This window comes from Protomyctophum bolini (assembly GCF_963924005.1).
Source record: "Protomyctophum bolini genome assembly, chromosome: 12".
NCBI classification, from domain to species: domain Eukaryota; kingdom Metazoa; phylum Chordata; class Actinopteri; order Myctophiformes; family Myctophidae; genus Protomyctophum; species Protomyctophum bolini.
The window spans coordinates 20,650,788-20,666,920 of record NC_137873.1 but is presented as its reverse complement, the minus strand read 5'-3'; the positions used below and the strand labels follow the sequence as shown (position 1 = coordinate 20,666,920).

General features: G+C 43.8%; 1 protein-coding gene across 6 annotated transcripts in view; it reads right to left on the bottom strand.

Moving 5' to 3' along the window:
* Positions 1-16,133, bottom strand: part of LOC308325822 (disco-interacting protein 2 homolog C) — a 237,641-nt gene that overhangs the window by 104,587 nt on the left and 116,921 nt on the right. For 5 of the 6 annotated variants that reach the window (XM_080778520.1, XM_080778522.1, XM_080778521.1 and 2 more), the window contains exon 2: positions 2,875-2,946. In XM_080778520.1, coding sequence (XP_080634646.1) covers positions 2,875-2,946 — 72 coding nt within the window. Of the gene's footprint in view, positions 1-2,874; positions 2,947-13,726; positions 13,810-16,133 lie in introns of those variants that run through there. The other variant, XM_080778524.1, reaches the window with a different exon arrangement.

Below are 16,133 nucleotides of genomic sequence, written 5' to 3'. Positions count from 1 at the left end.
AGGCTTTTCTTTTCGTTCGCATTTGGCTCATAAATAAGTCGCTTCTACACTAGACCGGGCAGCGCACACACCACCCCTCCGCCTCCCCGCCTGCAAATATCTATCTCAAAGATAAATAGAAATATACTGTGTAGCGAATATTAGAGCCTATACGCCCCCGTAACCACATGCACCTAATTCCACCTAAATGCAACCAGTGCAACCAGTTTTCGACAGACACCCTCTAGAGCAGAAACAGGCACAGGCTGGGCCAGGCTAGACTAGCACAGGCCGGGCCAGGCTAGACTAGCACAGAAGGGAGGGCTTCAGCGGCGTGTTCCCACCCTGTCCTGTGATCCTAGAAGTATATCCTGCATAATAATGAAGTGTAAGGGTCCAATTGGTTACAACTGTATATGGACAATAATTGGAGACATATTGACATGAGCCAGAGTCACATGGTAGTCACAAGGTACCGACACGCAAACTATAGTGTCTTACATAATTATGTACAGTGGATGGGTCATAATATACTGTACACTACAACACTGGTTTACAAACACTGGGTCGGGAACCATTTGTGGGCTGTGGACATTTTTTGTTTCCCACAATTTGTTTTAATTATTATTTTAACACATTATAAAAAAAAATCTTCCCATAAAAGCAAAATATTTCATGAATTCAAAAATAATTGAGCTTGTAGATCGGCTATTCTCACTAGTTTGGGTCCCGGACGAACATCTGATTTCTCTTTTGTGTCTTGTATCTTTTAGAATATATTCTCTCTTAGAGAAAAGATGAGGTGGGATGACAAGTGACAACACAAGTAGGATATAACCATAATAACCATGACAACATGGAGGTTTAAATGCAGCTCACGGCCCGTGGCGGACGTTGGTCCCTTGCTCCCCTTTCCTGTCTCCCATTCACTGTCTAATAACGCAAACATTCCTTTAGCAATCTAAACCATGTGTGTGTGTGTGTGTGTGTGTGTGTGTGTGTGTGTGTGTGTGTGTGTGTGTGTGTGTGTGTGCGACTGTGCGTGTGTGTGTGTGTGTGTGTGTGTGTGTGTGTGTGTGTTGTCAGAGACAACAGCAGATGCTTTGGCAGCATAATTTATCTGTCTTTGTAGGGTGGAAAACTCATATATCCAAAACTGTTATTTTCGGGATTGAAATTCAAAAACAGCAGAAGCAGCATGCACTTTTCTACAAAGTCAAAACGTGATGCTTTGTGGTGCTAAAGCTTTTCTACAAAGTCAAAACGTGATGCTTTGTGGTGCTAAAGCTTTTCTACAAAGTCAAAACGTGATGCTTTGTGGTGCTAAAGCTTGCAGATCTGCTACTTTTGATGCTTTGGTGTGACGCAATGCGGCAATAGCACGATCAAATAGGCCTAGGGCGTTCATTTACGAAACGCAAAGGTTTCTGCCCGACAGCAACGATATCTGTATAGGCCTAGTAGGAGATACAGTACTACACAGCAAAAAGAAAACAGTTCCATCCCGACACCCATGTCGCTATAGGAGACCAGCCAAAACCCTGACCGGACACTTCCGGTCAGCTGTTCTTGGTCAGTAGGCCAAGACGTTGTCGTTGGAATTGCATTGCTGCTAACTAGAGGGAACACTTCCAGCAGGAAATAACCTTGGGACTCATTTGGAATGTTTATGTTGTCAATCCCATCAGTGCTATACTGTGTTAATGTATATTATAACGTCACTGTTGGGCAGAAACATTGTATCTCCATATTCTAACTTGTTTGTGTTTCGTGGAGAATTAACGCATCATACTACAGCATCACTCAAAAGCATCAAAAGTAACCGATCCACAAGCTCAAGCTTGTGGATCTGCTACTTTTGCTTTTGCAAAAGTAGTAGTAGTACTTTTGCTTTTTTTTATCCTTTGAAAAGTAACCGTTTGGACAGACGATAATAAAAAAATAATAAAGAAAATAAAGAACTCCACCATTCAGTGATCAGAAGGGGTTCAGGTTCAACACTGTGGGGTTACTGGTGTAAGTAACGCTAATACACAATAGGTCCATTTCTGGAGGAGCTTCGGGACATAATCAACACAAATCCATAGAGTTGAAGACGCATTAATGGATCCATTAAGACCCGAGGACCTGATTCTACAAATGGCTTCTAAATCCTGACAGCTTTCTGAAAAACCTATGTTTCTATAGTATGTCAGTGGTTCTCAAACATTTTCATATCAAGGAACCCCCAAATTATATGTATTTGGCCGCCGACCACCAAATACCAAATAATGTACATGAAGCAAGGATTTTTGTTAAAAATGCTATAAAGCTAAAGTTTAAAATAATGGTTAAAGTGGTTAAAAGGCAACACAGATGCGTTCCAGGTCTAAATGGGTTTTAACTGTAGATCCTATATATAAGCCAGGGAAGGTTCGATTTCAAACACTAATGCTAATCTATGGCCATTCACAGGACTACACCAATAATATCTGTGTAATTGTGTAGTTTCCATTTCAAAAGGTTTGGGCCAGGCCCCACAGACGAGAACATTTTGTGTTAGAAAGATTCTAAATTATTCAACCCTTGTTCAGACACTGTGACATGCAGCTAATTTGAATAACCAACGTCTAAAATATGGACAATGGTGTTCAAATGATTGTGATGCCGTATTAACACATTTTGCTGGGACTGGAACCCCCTCAAGGACCCTCGGGGGTCCCCCACTTTGAGAACCACTGGGCTGTGACATTAATAGACTGTTTGTTTCCACACACTTATCTGGTTTAATCAAATCCCCCTACATATTACAACTCAATACTTTACTTGTATTATAAGTTGTACTATTGGGACATTGTGTTCACATTATACACATACCAGTATAAATGTGTAACAGAGTAACAATATTGACTGTACCTGGAGGTTGAGGGAGGTAGGCCCCTATCAGCTTTGATCTCTTCTTCTCATAACCTTTTTGTGTGATGTCACCTGGTGGACACAGAGAAAACACTGTCAACACAAAGCTTAGAGCTAATGGACGAAAGAAGAACAGACGGGCTAAGAACTAAGACCTTATTTAAAGCACTGTAAAAAATGATAAACCGTGAAGTTAAAGAGAATGACAGCGCTGACATTATGTAATATATGTCCAAAAGTGTTACTTTTTAGGATCCAAATAAATAAGCAGTATGGAGATAGGAGGTTTCTGCCCCACGGTGACAGGGGTGGAAAAACTACTCACAAGTTTTACTTACTTACTTTTTACTAAAATTCTCTTGAGTAAAAGTACACAATGTACTTAAAGTGCCAAAAGTTAAAGTACTCATTATGCAGAATGTCCCATCTCGACATTGTCAAATGTATAAAGATCTTACAGTGAGCGTGGCTATTAAATGTATATAGGGCTGAAGTGGTTAATTAATGTGTGTTTTGTAATAATAATACAAATCTACAAATTAACTATAGTAACTAAATAAATGTAGTAGAGTAAAAGTACAATATTTTCCTATTGTAGTGGCGTAAAAGTACAGAAAATTGGAAATACTCCAGTAAAGAACAAATACCTAAAAATTGTACTTAAGTACAATACTTGAGTGTGTACTTGAGTATATCCACCACTGCCGACAGCAATGATATGTAACAGAAGCATCATGTCAGATATAATATAACAAACAGCCATTTACAGTAAGCTGTAAAGAAACCACAAGAAAAGGCAACACAATTTATGAAGCACAACTAATCAAAGAGCAAATGGAAAACAGCAGGCATGACTTTGACAACGATAAGGTTGTAATAATAACCTTTAACTACGGTATAGCTCTCCTCAAAGAGCCTGCTATCTATGACATCATTGGCACATGAGGGCAACCAGTGGCTAAAGCTGTTTAGCTGTTTATCGCGCCATGCTAGGTCCTTTTACACAGTCCAACGAGAACACATGGTGCACTGTGCGTGCGTGCGTGCGTGTGTGCATGAGAGAGAGAGAGAGAGAGAGAGAGAGAGAGAGAGAGAGAGAGATAGGGGGGGGAGGGGGCTATTGTACTTCAAATAGATAGAAAGATGATTGAAGGGGCTGTTTTAGTGTTATAGGAGAGTGAGACTTGGGTACAGATAAAAGGCAAGCGCTAACATTATAGGCATGTAGTGGAGAGGTCAGGGGGTGTGTGACTGTGTGTGTGTGTGTGTATGTGTGTGTGTGTGTGTGTGTGTGTGTGTGTGTGTGTGTGTGTGTGTGTGTGTGTGCGCGTGCGTGCGTGCATACACATTTACTAGCCTAAAGTATTGCAGGTGTGCTTCAATTCACCTCTCCCTGTGCAGCGACTCCCATAGCACCTACTGTACTGTACCTCCCATCCAAACTTGCTGAGCCATCTCCGTGGGAGAGCTATATTAAGCATATCTGCCTAAAGTAACATCAGCACATTTTGTGGAAACAGGAGAACCACAAACTAGAGGTGAGTCAGGATAGGAAGCAGGGAACAGAGGCATGCTTGGGTAATAGACTTTATGGAGCGTGAAGTTCTACAAGTCTCCCATCAGGATGTTGGCTCACCCCAGTTCAAATGAACAGACAAAAGCACATAGGGGAGAAAAGGCGTTGTGCGTAATGGAGTTTGTCAGGCGTGGTACTACCTACCTACCTACTGTATTGTTCTCATCGTTATGCATTTCTTAACACTAATCCAAAGACAGACTTGTGGGTAATGGAGTTTGCAGCGTTTGTGATGCTGGCAACGCAAACATATTATTTCACTAATAAAATCAATCAAAAACTACTAACACACGAAAGCATAGAAAGTAGCAGATGCGCAAGCTCGAAATGCGGCGCACAGCGACCGGTTTGGAGCTTGTAGATCTGCTACTTTTGCTATTTTTAAAATTTGAATGTTGAACAGATTTGGACATAATTCTTTCACTCCAAAAGCGAGAATGGAACCTGAAGACAGCTGCATCATGGGAAATGAGACTGGTAGAGCATGAGGCCTCAAGTATTACCCACATATTCTCTCTCTCTCTGCAAAACCCAACAGGAGACAAATAAAGCCTGGGAGTAGTGAGCATGAAATCAACAGAGATGGGCATTCTGGGTAATGGAGTTTACAGAGCGTTGCGATATGTCAAGCACCATAGCGAGCACACATCCCCGAAAGAAAAAAAAAAGAAAAACGTCAAAAGCCAGGGAAGGAGAGCGTGAAAGAGGTAGATAATGGAGCTAACGTGAGCATATTCCTTCACCCCAAATTAAACGGGATCCAGCCCAAAGGAGGCGGCATCGTGGGGTAGAGGAGTTTAGAGCCAGACAGTGATTGATGGAGCTCCGAGCCCCAGCTGTCTGGCAAGATTAACTATCAGAGGCTGCCTATCAAACAGGTAATGAGAGGAGAGGAGAGGAGAGGAGAGGAGAGGAGAGGAGAGGAGAGGAGAGGAGAGGAGAGGAGAGGAGAGGAGAGGAGAGGAGAGGAGAGGAGAGGAGAGGAGAGGAGAGGAGAGGAGAGGAGAGTGTGACAGAATGAGAGAGAAGGAAGGGGAGAGTGGACGAGAGAAAGCGAGATACAAAGAGTCTGAGAGGTGGAGAGAGAGAGAGAGAGAGAGAGAGAGAGAGATGTAACAGAGGAACATGCATGTATTAATTGGAGATTTACATACAGGAGGTATATGCGCGCGTGCATGCGTGTGTGTTTGCGGCCATGCGTACATGTTTGACTGTAACACCTACAGTATGGGTGCAGCCATGCATGCATGTTTGACTGTAACACCTGTGTGCGCGCGTGCGCGCGTGCATGCGTGCGTGTGTGTGTGTACGTCCAAGTCTATTTAATGCTGGCTGTCTGCGTGTCAGAGACCTTATTGGTCTGAAGGACAGGAGAGAAAGCAGAGGAGGAAGGTAAAAGTCTCTCTCGCACGCGCGCACACACACACACACACACACACACACACACACACACACACACACACACACACACACACACACACACACACACACACACACAGTATAATGACACAGTATAGGTGAGGCCAAAAATAGATAGTCAGGTTGAAATTGTTTAAAAGGTTGTCAGAGAGGAGTGAATAAGTGGCTACACTAAGAGCAAATGTTGCCAGGAAGAGATAGACAGATCTGTCCCACATATCGTGCTGTCAGTCACTAACGACAGTCAAGGATGCTGTAGCTCTGCCATAAAAAGTCAAGCGGATATTTTGTCAACCACGGAGTCGGTCAAGCGTCCAGCTATCAAAACAGAGAGCATTTAGCCCACCGGTCAGCCAGCCACTTAGTAGTTATTAACCACTTAAACCAGGGGTGTCTAACTCGTTGCGGGGTGATGAGGGCCACAATCAGCTGTGCAGACATAGAGTACTGTACATGTACATGTGCGCGTTCACGTACACGGCTGTCACTTGGCTTTGTTTTTCAGCCTGCTATCTGTGACTATCTCTGTGAACTTGAGAAAGCCAGGCCGGGCGAAAAGCTGTTTGGTTCAAATAAAGAGAGGACGGGGAGCAAACATATCGTATATAATCCATTTTTTCTTCATTATCTGAGTCACTGCTATAACTACAGTGTATCACTATTGACAAGAATAGCTTTCATTATTGACTTAGATTATCGGTTATTTTAGGATTGATTAAATTACAGCTGTAACTCTGAGGCTGTACAAACTAATTTGTACACTCTCAGAGTTATGGGGTCCTTGAAATAAAATAAAAAATAAGTTTGAGAACCATTTCTCTCTACAACAAATCTCTTCTCTAAAAATAGCTAATTATGGAATGCTAGGCTTCAAGTGGTTCATATAATGAATTCAGTGTGTCAATCCCAGTGGAAAGCTATAGCACAGCCTTGGTGACACTATACGTAGCACTATTGATGCTGACTGTTCTCCATTGTGACACTATAGCACTAGTGATGCTGACTGTTCTCCAGTGTGTCCTGGTGAGTTAGTACAGAGCTCGGAAGTCCAAAACCTAAGCCTGGATTTTAACCTGATGTGAACGTTGACGCAGGTCATGTGAGTGCACGTGAATGTGTATGTGTGCGTGCGTGCGTGCGTGCACCTCCTCTACAGTATGTGATGTACATGACCGTAAGGTAGTGTAACACCTGTAGCCTAATGTGAGGAGACAGCTGCACCTCTGTCCTGGGGTGAGGTGATGAAGAGGAGGCAACACGATGAAGACGATGGTCTTTAAATAGAGCGGAAGATGGATGAGTCACAGCCTCTTCACCCCCCCGTCTTCTTGTATGGAGCTATATCATTCTCACTGTCTATCATGGGTTCTGTTTTATTATCTTTCCCTTTCATTCACTTTTTCTTTCTTCCTCTCTCTCTCTCTGTGGTGAGTTTCAACATGGCCTCACTACAGTCTAGAAATAGACCTCTCAGGGTCAGGCTAGATGTAGGAGACCACAGTAAAGAGTGGACATGCACACACACACACACACACACACACACACACACACACACACACACACACACACACACACACACACACACACACACACACACACACACACACACACACACACACACACACACACACACACACACACACACACACACACACACACACACACACACACACACACACACACACACACACACACACGCAATACAATTACAGATGTCCTTCCTTAAATGCAGTGAACCTCCTCCAACTTGCCCTGTGGTTAACTTGGCATGGATACATGTTTCATACAAAAACTTCCCAGTATAGCCATGCAAGCCTTTCACAATCAAACTTCTTACATCAAATCCCTCACCGGCAGCGAAAGACTTCACTGATCCGTCCAACCATGCTGATATGTGCATTCATTCATTACTTTCAACCTGCCGTCGCTATTGTGGGCACTTTATCAGATGCAGAAGTACTCTTATTTTAACAAATAACTGTGTTGACAGCCTGTAGATTGACTATATATTTTCGCCAGGCGACATCATCGTGTGGCAAAGTATAAAACTTAAATGGTTATTAAGACTTGTGCTTGCAAGTCCCATCAGTGCAAAGCCAGTGAGTGCAGTAACCTTCAAATGTCACCAGTCTGAAATACGGATACGGACTGTTCATGCCATGACGTGTTACAAATAACACAGAGCTCAGCTTGCATTTTAACCAAACTTGGCCGCAATGACGAATTAATGGCTACAGTCAGAAATGCTCAGAACCAAGCCAAATATTGAACTTTAACTGTGCCGTTCGGTCAAGAAAAAAAGAGACGTAAGTAGAAGGCCTTCGGGTGCCTCAGGATAACTGGCTGAATAGTTAAGTATAGGACGGAGAGGCTTATTGTCGGTATCAGCCGAGAACGCGGAAACCCACGACTTTGTGGTCCAAAAGCGAGAGCTCTTACGAATGAGCTATACCGAACACTGACATTACCACCTTTAACCTATCCCTGTATTGTCGCATTGTGAGCTTGAGGATCAGCTATTTTGGATTGAAGAGATTTTTTGATGTAGATAAAAGAAATCGTACCAGTAGCCTACAGTGTGACTCTGTTCCGTTTTACCAAGTACAGTACAGTACAGTACAGTACAGTACAGTACAGTACAGTACAGTACAGTACAGTACAGTACAGTACAGTACAGTATGTATAAGTATAGTATAGTATGATTAAAACATTTCAATTTGAAAATATGTATTTTTGCTCATTTGTCTGTCCGGCTACATAGGGTTTAAGTGGTTAAAATGCATGCCAATATGCAAGGACAGCCTTCATTATTTTACACCAGGCTGTAGCCGATGAAAAAGCAACGACCTCAAACAAATCCTCTCAGCTATTCATACTCAGAGTTACAGTTTGCTGTTGGAGTTCAAGTCCTCGGCACTGAAATATGTATGCAGTAGACGGTGCATGACGCTCTCGCTGATATAACAGTACAGTACGAGGGCTGCTTCACAGCATGAATTATTCACAATAGTTGGGGCTATATATCGCGGTCCGCACCCCAGTGCCTTTCTGCAATTGCCGTCAAGCTGGCCCGGTTTTTAAGTTGCACCGTTAGACCTGGTGGTTGAAAGGGAGGAGAGAGAGCGCCGATACATGTAAAATGCGTGTTCTCTATAGCCGCAGATGGCTGACCTTGTGCTGTTGCATTATGGGTACAGTAGCTATATAAAGCGTGGACCCCGTCACATTGACAGACGCCTGATGAACTTGAAGGAGAGGCTTGGGATTGGAGTCACTTGACTATGCAGCTTTCAAAGAGGGAGAGTAGAGTAGATACTATAAAGCAGGGGTCTTCCATGTTTTTCAGACCAAAATTCCCTTTATAGCTGACAGAGAGAGATGAAGTAAGGATTGTGCTGCAGATTGAACTTTTTCATAATTTCATAGATACTGTAACTTCATAGGCTGCATGACAGCACTATCCTAAGTGTTGTGTAAATGTATGTTTTTGTTCATTTTGTTTACTCATTATCTTTTCTATTCATATGTTGGATTCATGTTAATGTGTATTTTCAGAAATCGTTTTTCTCTCTCTAGACCAAACCTCTCTAGTCAATCTACAAGCCCATAATGCGTTGCAGCGCAACAATGTGAAATGTTAAAAAGATTCGGCACAATCCTGAAGTCCAGGACCGTAGGGTTCCTGGACTCCCTGTTGAAGGAGTAGATGGAGTAGATAGTTTACACACTGTAGTGTGTACACTGTAGTGTGTAAACTCACTGTTAACACACTGTTATCTTGAGACACCAAAGAACTTAAAATTGCCTATTATCCTTTAGAAAGCACCATAATATGATAGTCTTTCGCTACAGTTCCCTGTTTGTCTTTTCGGAATGGCCCACACGTCTCGTTTTCTAATGAAGCTCCCAAATTGTGTCTCTCGGTCTCGGAGGAGGACAAAAGGGGAAAAGAAACAGCACCAATTTCAAAGGTCAAGTGGTTTCTTTGGCACGGAAACAGCAGAACAGACTGCACTCAAATGCAACATCAATCTGATGACGTCTATAGCTTGAAGGCCTTCACACTGCAACACATGGAGGAGAGAGAGAGAGAGAGAGAGAGAGAGAGAGAGAGATAGGGGAATGTGGGAGGGAAGGAGAAAGAAAGCAATGGAGGGACAGAGAGGGGAGCGGAAAGTGAGGGCAGGTTAGAGTAGACAGATGGAGAGTAGGGGAAATGTGGACGAAGATGATGAGAAACAGAGTACAACTGAATGAGAGGGAGAGAGAGGGGAGGGGGATGGTACTGTATGACTGAATGAAAGAGAGACAGAGAGACAGGGGTGTGCATGGGTGGTATACAGAGGTGAGGTGCTTGACCGTCCACCACCATGGAGGCTGCATGGGATTCAATTCCTCCACGGTGCTTCAACTAAAAACATAGTTGCTTGTGTTTATTGATGGGTAGCCGGCAGTAGCAACTCATACAGGTTGGTCTGGGTAGACTCACGACTCAGGCTCAGACTCAGTGTCAAAAGCACTTTGATGATGGAGAGGGCCACTATAATTACACACTCATTCCATATACACTGGAACTATATGCCAAATAGTTATTGCCGGGAAGAAACCTCTTATCTCCATATTTTTTCGTAAACTCTAACTTTCGATCACGATAAACGAAAAGTTCTAATTCCTGTAATGTCTCAAAAGATCGAAATAAACTATTCATTCATACTTTATTATTCTATTGTTACACAAAAGTAGCAAAAATAGCCGATCTACAAGCTCAAAACGAGCCGCATCGCATTGCAACGGAACACGTCGCGTTCTCTCAGCTAGAGACAATATCCCAGCATGCATTGTTAAAACATGGCTGGCTCTTCATAGTGGTGCAATGACATGATTGGTTTCCAAAGCAGAAGTTGTGCATTTGTTAGCGGCTGTTCTTGCCGCTGTTCTATAGCAACTATACAGTAACAGTACAGTGGGTTTAGACATGGACTATAGGTTGGCAGAGATGTGTGTCTATGTTCAGGGAGCCTGTTCAGCGGCTGGGAGATACTCACTGTCAGGTGAAAAGAAGCGTCTGTGTATGGAAGGAGACATGTTGTCTCCACCCTGCCTATGCAGGAGCAGGGAGGACAGGACAACTCCATGTGTATGGAAGGAGACATGTTGTCTCCACCCTGCCTGCAGGAGCAGGGAGGACAGGACAACTCCATGTGTATGGAAGGAGACATGTTGTCTCCACCCTGCCTGCAGGAGCAGGGAGGACAGTACAACTCCATGTGTATGGAAGGAGACATGTTGTCTCCACCCTGCCTGCAGGAGCAGGGAGGACAGTACAACTCCATGTGTATGGAAGGAGACATGTTGTCTCCACCCTGCCTATGCAGGAGCAGGGAGGACAGGACACACATGGGACAACTGGCTACAGTGTGGATGAAATGGGGGAAATAAACAACAAATGGACTTTGTCCGTCTAAGTCTATCTACCTCAGCAGCACATTACACACCTCCTTTCTGTCTCCTTCCATCCATCTCTCTCTGTCTCTCTTGCATGCCCTTCTCTTGTACTCTGTGTGTGTATGTACAGTATGTGTGTGTGTGTGTGTGTGTGTGTGTGTGTGTGTGTGTGTGTGTGTGTGTGTGTGTGTGTGTGTGTGTGTGTGTGCATGCGTGCGTGCGTGGGTGCGTGCGTGCGTGCGTGCGTGTGTGTGTGCATGTGTGTGCACGTGCGGATATGGAAACAATATAACTAGCTTGGTTTCCTTTTTAGGAACTGAGGGCCTCCGTAAACAACAGTCCCCCCCCCCCCACACACACACTCACACCCCCTCCCCACCTCTCTCTCTCTCTCTCTCTCTCTCTCTCCTTTCCACAGCTTTACCATAAATACATATCTAGGTGCCAGCCAGGTGCCATGTGTATTGTGTGTATTGCCAATCAAGCAGAGCTATGGGAAACTGAAGCGGAACAGGATATGGGTGAGCCACGCTCTGGGAATGCTGGGACTGCATTAATGCACAGAGCCTATTGTGGTCAACTTGGAAGTCTCCAGTTCAGGTGTTGTGGGATGACAAGAAAGTTGTGAGTTCAACTCCCTCAAGAGGCTCTGAAAAGACGTTTCCGATATGTATGTTTTAACATTGACAATGGAGAAGGTTAGGCACACACACACACACACACACACACACACACACACACACATAACCTTTGACCAGGAAACGCCTACAGACTTCCCAAGAATTGCAGACAATGTAAACACACACACACACACACACACACACACACACACACTGGACTGCACTGCGTGCAGGTTTGTGGGTGACATCATCATTCTGTGTGCAGTGGGAAGCTGCAGGTGTTTGTATCAGCAACACGCTGACTCAGCATGTCAACAGAAACCCCCAACCGCTGTCCTCACTTATATACTGGCAAGTACCTAAGTACATTTACTCAAGTACTGTATACTGAAGTAACATTTTGAGGGACTTTTACTTATTATTAAAATTAATGAGTATAGGCTAATTCCAATTTTCAATACTTTTCAATACTACTCACCACTAAATCTCTGATCCAAATATTGTACTTTTACTCCCCTATATTTATTTTGAAAACTAGTTACTATTTACTTTGTAGATTTTGATTATTATTACAAAACAAAACCACTTAATTTGAAAATGGCCATTTGAAAATTGCCAATCAATAAGCTCACAAGCTTGTAGATCTGTTATTTTCAAAAGATCATTATAGATTTGAAAACTTGAAATGGGACATTGTGCATAATACTTTTGATACTCTAAGTAGTTTGATGCCAATACTTTTGTAATTTGAATTTTACATGTGACACAGTGTTTCTATATTGCAGCACTTTTACTTAAGTAACAGTTGTGAGTACTTTTTCCACCATTGCTGACCACTGCCCTTGGCCTCCACTGCATATATTATGTGCAATTTTTAAGAGTGTACAAAAGAGATGATATGACTTTGTATCAATGCATCTTGTGATGCTATCTTCTTGGAGATAATTATTTGGCGTGTGTGCGCATGCGTGCGTGTTTGCCTGTCCTTACACTCAAAGAGGTACGCACGTCGTAAGTCTGAGTTGTGTATATTTAATCACCGTCAGAAATAAATGTTTTTGTTTCTATTTAACGTCAACACAAACTGTCAGAAATCTCGTGCATTGTGTCACTGGGCTTATGTTATGCTCAGCCATCATCATGAGATGACTCACCAAAGTCAAACCATGACCGTTTCAGTTTATACTGTAAGTCAAAGCACACGGATACACAGTGGGGCTTGAGAGGCGTCTGACAGGATTCCAGTACATCAGGGTCTAAGCTGTTAGGCAAACAGTCTCCACAACTTCAAATTCTGGAAGATTATCAACGTCAGCCGGCAAGCTAGAGTTCATCAAAGACCGCATGAGCAGAACAGCAATCGATACACAGGATGGCAACCACCGAAGTGCTCCCAATATCACCTTTGTGACTAAAAGACCTTATTACATTATGTCTGACCTCAAGTATACTGTACCAGCTGGATTATGCTATGCCTTTCCACCCGTTAAACTATATGTGACAATAAAGAGATGATTCTGATTATGTTTCATTCTGATTCTAGCGGTACAAGAGACATTTCTCAGAAGCACCGGTAAACCCCCCCGCACGCACGCACGCGCACACGCACACGCACACGCACACGCACACACACACACGAAACCAGTAAGCATGTATAGTATATGCGAGTGACACATCTCGGTAATCCGAGCTCCACACATCTAATCTCATTACATCAAGGAATCCTCAGGAAAGCCTAAGCATTGAGCTTCATAATCCAAATCAAGGCAAAGGTAAATCAAACTGTACTCACCCAGCATAACGTCCCCTCACAAGAAGACAAAAAAGACAAAGAAGACAAAACCAACAACAAAGCCAGCAGACCCACCAGATTCCATACATCATTCCTTTGCTAAACTATAGACAAATCGAATAACTGCCAGTGTTGTGGACTCGAGACCGGGGGAAGTCACACGACCCCTGCACTCCATATCACTCCTTCTCAGAAGTGTATGAAGAAAACGGAGAGAGAGAGAAAAGCCGCAGGCATCCAGACACAACTAATAAAAGCCAGCTTCAAAAGTGCTCGGCGGCGCTAATCTTCTGATCCGACATGAAGCGCCGTTTGGAAACAGTGCTTGTGGTTGTTGTTTCCATCAACAGCGGCAAGTAATATAGTGATGGGACAGAAGTAGTACACACACACACACACACACACACACACACACACACACACACACACAGCTTATTTGTATTAAAGGCAAAATAAGTCCACACCTCGGGAAGAGGAACAAAGGACAGAAGGTGCCTGCTGACATTAAGCTACTGATGCTGCCCTTTGCGGTGTAGGCTGTGGAGTGCACACACACACACACACACACACACACACACACACACACACACACACAAACAAACACGCCTTTGCTTACACGCACATACGCTCACTTGGCAAACACACGCATACCCAGCATCAGGCATGAACGCACATACTTCTTGCACAGAGACTCACACCCGAACACACACACTCACTCTCTCTCTCTCTCGCTCACTCTCTCTGTGTCACACCCATACAGTATGCAAATCGCTTCAAAGCTTTTGATTCGCTGAGCATTTAGTTTCCCTTTTTTTCCATCCTCCAAGGAAGTCCAAACCACCGTGGTGGTGGTGGTGGGGGGGGTACATACTGACCTGCCTGCCCAGACCTGCAGTCAGGGAGGACATGTCAGCAAAAACAAACAAATTGGCTCGTTTGTTCGCACGCACGCACACACGCACGACCGCACGCACACAAAAATGATGCACCTACAGTACATGCTAACAACACACAGATCTATGATGCCGATAGACATGCACAAAACATACACACACTGACAATTATAAGAGCATGCGTGCACACACACTCTCTCTCTCTCTCCTTGGGGGTACGGCGACTATAGGGATAAGAGAACATCAAGGGAAAGGACGTGTTTCCGAGTGTGTTGTCTGTGCGTGTGCATGTGCGTGCCTGCGTGCGTGCGTGCGTGCGTGTCTCCCCAGTGGCTGGGATCATCATGCTCCTCAACAACATCTAGTGCTGCTAGTATCACCTACGGTATCACAACACTAGCCCCTGCCCTCCATACATACAAAAAATATATTAAGTTGACCAAACTACTGTATTCATGTATTTGTTTATGTATTTCTGCTACTTAATGTAGTGTTTCATGTTCATTGTTTACCAAAGTGCTCTAGTGTTACCACTTATACTAACCCTAAAGCTTCTATTATTAGTGAAACGGGCATGAGTGGCAACTGTACTTGGTCTTCTTCTTTAGTTCTACAACAAATCTCCTCACCAGAAGTTGACGATCAATAAGCTCACAAGTCAGCTTGACATGTCACAAAGCAATGCGCCGTGAGCTTGTAGATCAAGCTATTTTGTCAAGGAGATGTGGTGTAGAAGGAAAAAAGGAGGGGCGTAGTACACAGCCCTGCATGGGGGACTCCGTTCAACAGAGTATAATACAGTAGTAGGGCTTAGTGTTAAAAAGCAATTCAACCAGACAATCCCCCCCACCCCCCCTCCTCTCTCTCTCTCTGCCTGCATGTCTCCGCCTCCAGCCACCAACATTTGCATGCTGTGCTGGTTGTATTTTTCTCTTATTTTTTTTCTCCTCTCCTCTGCTGGATAAATAAATGTAATTTGTTTGCATCAACCTCTGGTTGTTTGTGTCCCCACTGAGCTGGGGTTGTAACATTCGTTTTTTTTAAATGCAATAGAAAACTAGCAGTAAAGTGTGGATTTGTCAGCGATGGTGGACCAGAATGCAGAACTAGAACTGTGCTGTTGTATTGTATACTAGGTCATTGTCACTGTCCCCAGGGTCCCGGGGCTGGGGATGGAGAGACGTAACGACAATGACTTCCTGATGCTCCGAGATAAGAGAATTCCCACGCTCGAAATAAAGACGACAGCGTTAGAGGCTACTTAAGGCTCAGTGTTATGGTGCGTCTCTGTGGATGCTCATAATGGAGTTATATAACGCATATCAGAGCTGGAGGGCCGTCATGTGACATGTCGTATACAATATCCATCCCTCATAACTACTGTTAAGGTAGTTAACTCCGGTAGAAGGCTGTGATAGTACTGGGGCAGCTCCCAGGTGTGAACGGTGAATGAGGGCAGGGCTGGAAACAGTGCAAACAATCCAAAAATAGATGAGTGGGAAAGATAGGAGTCT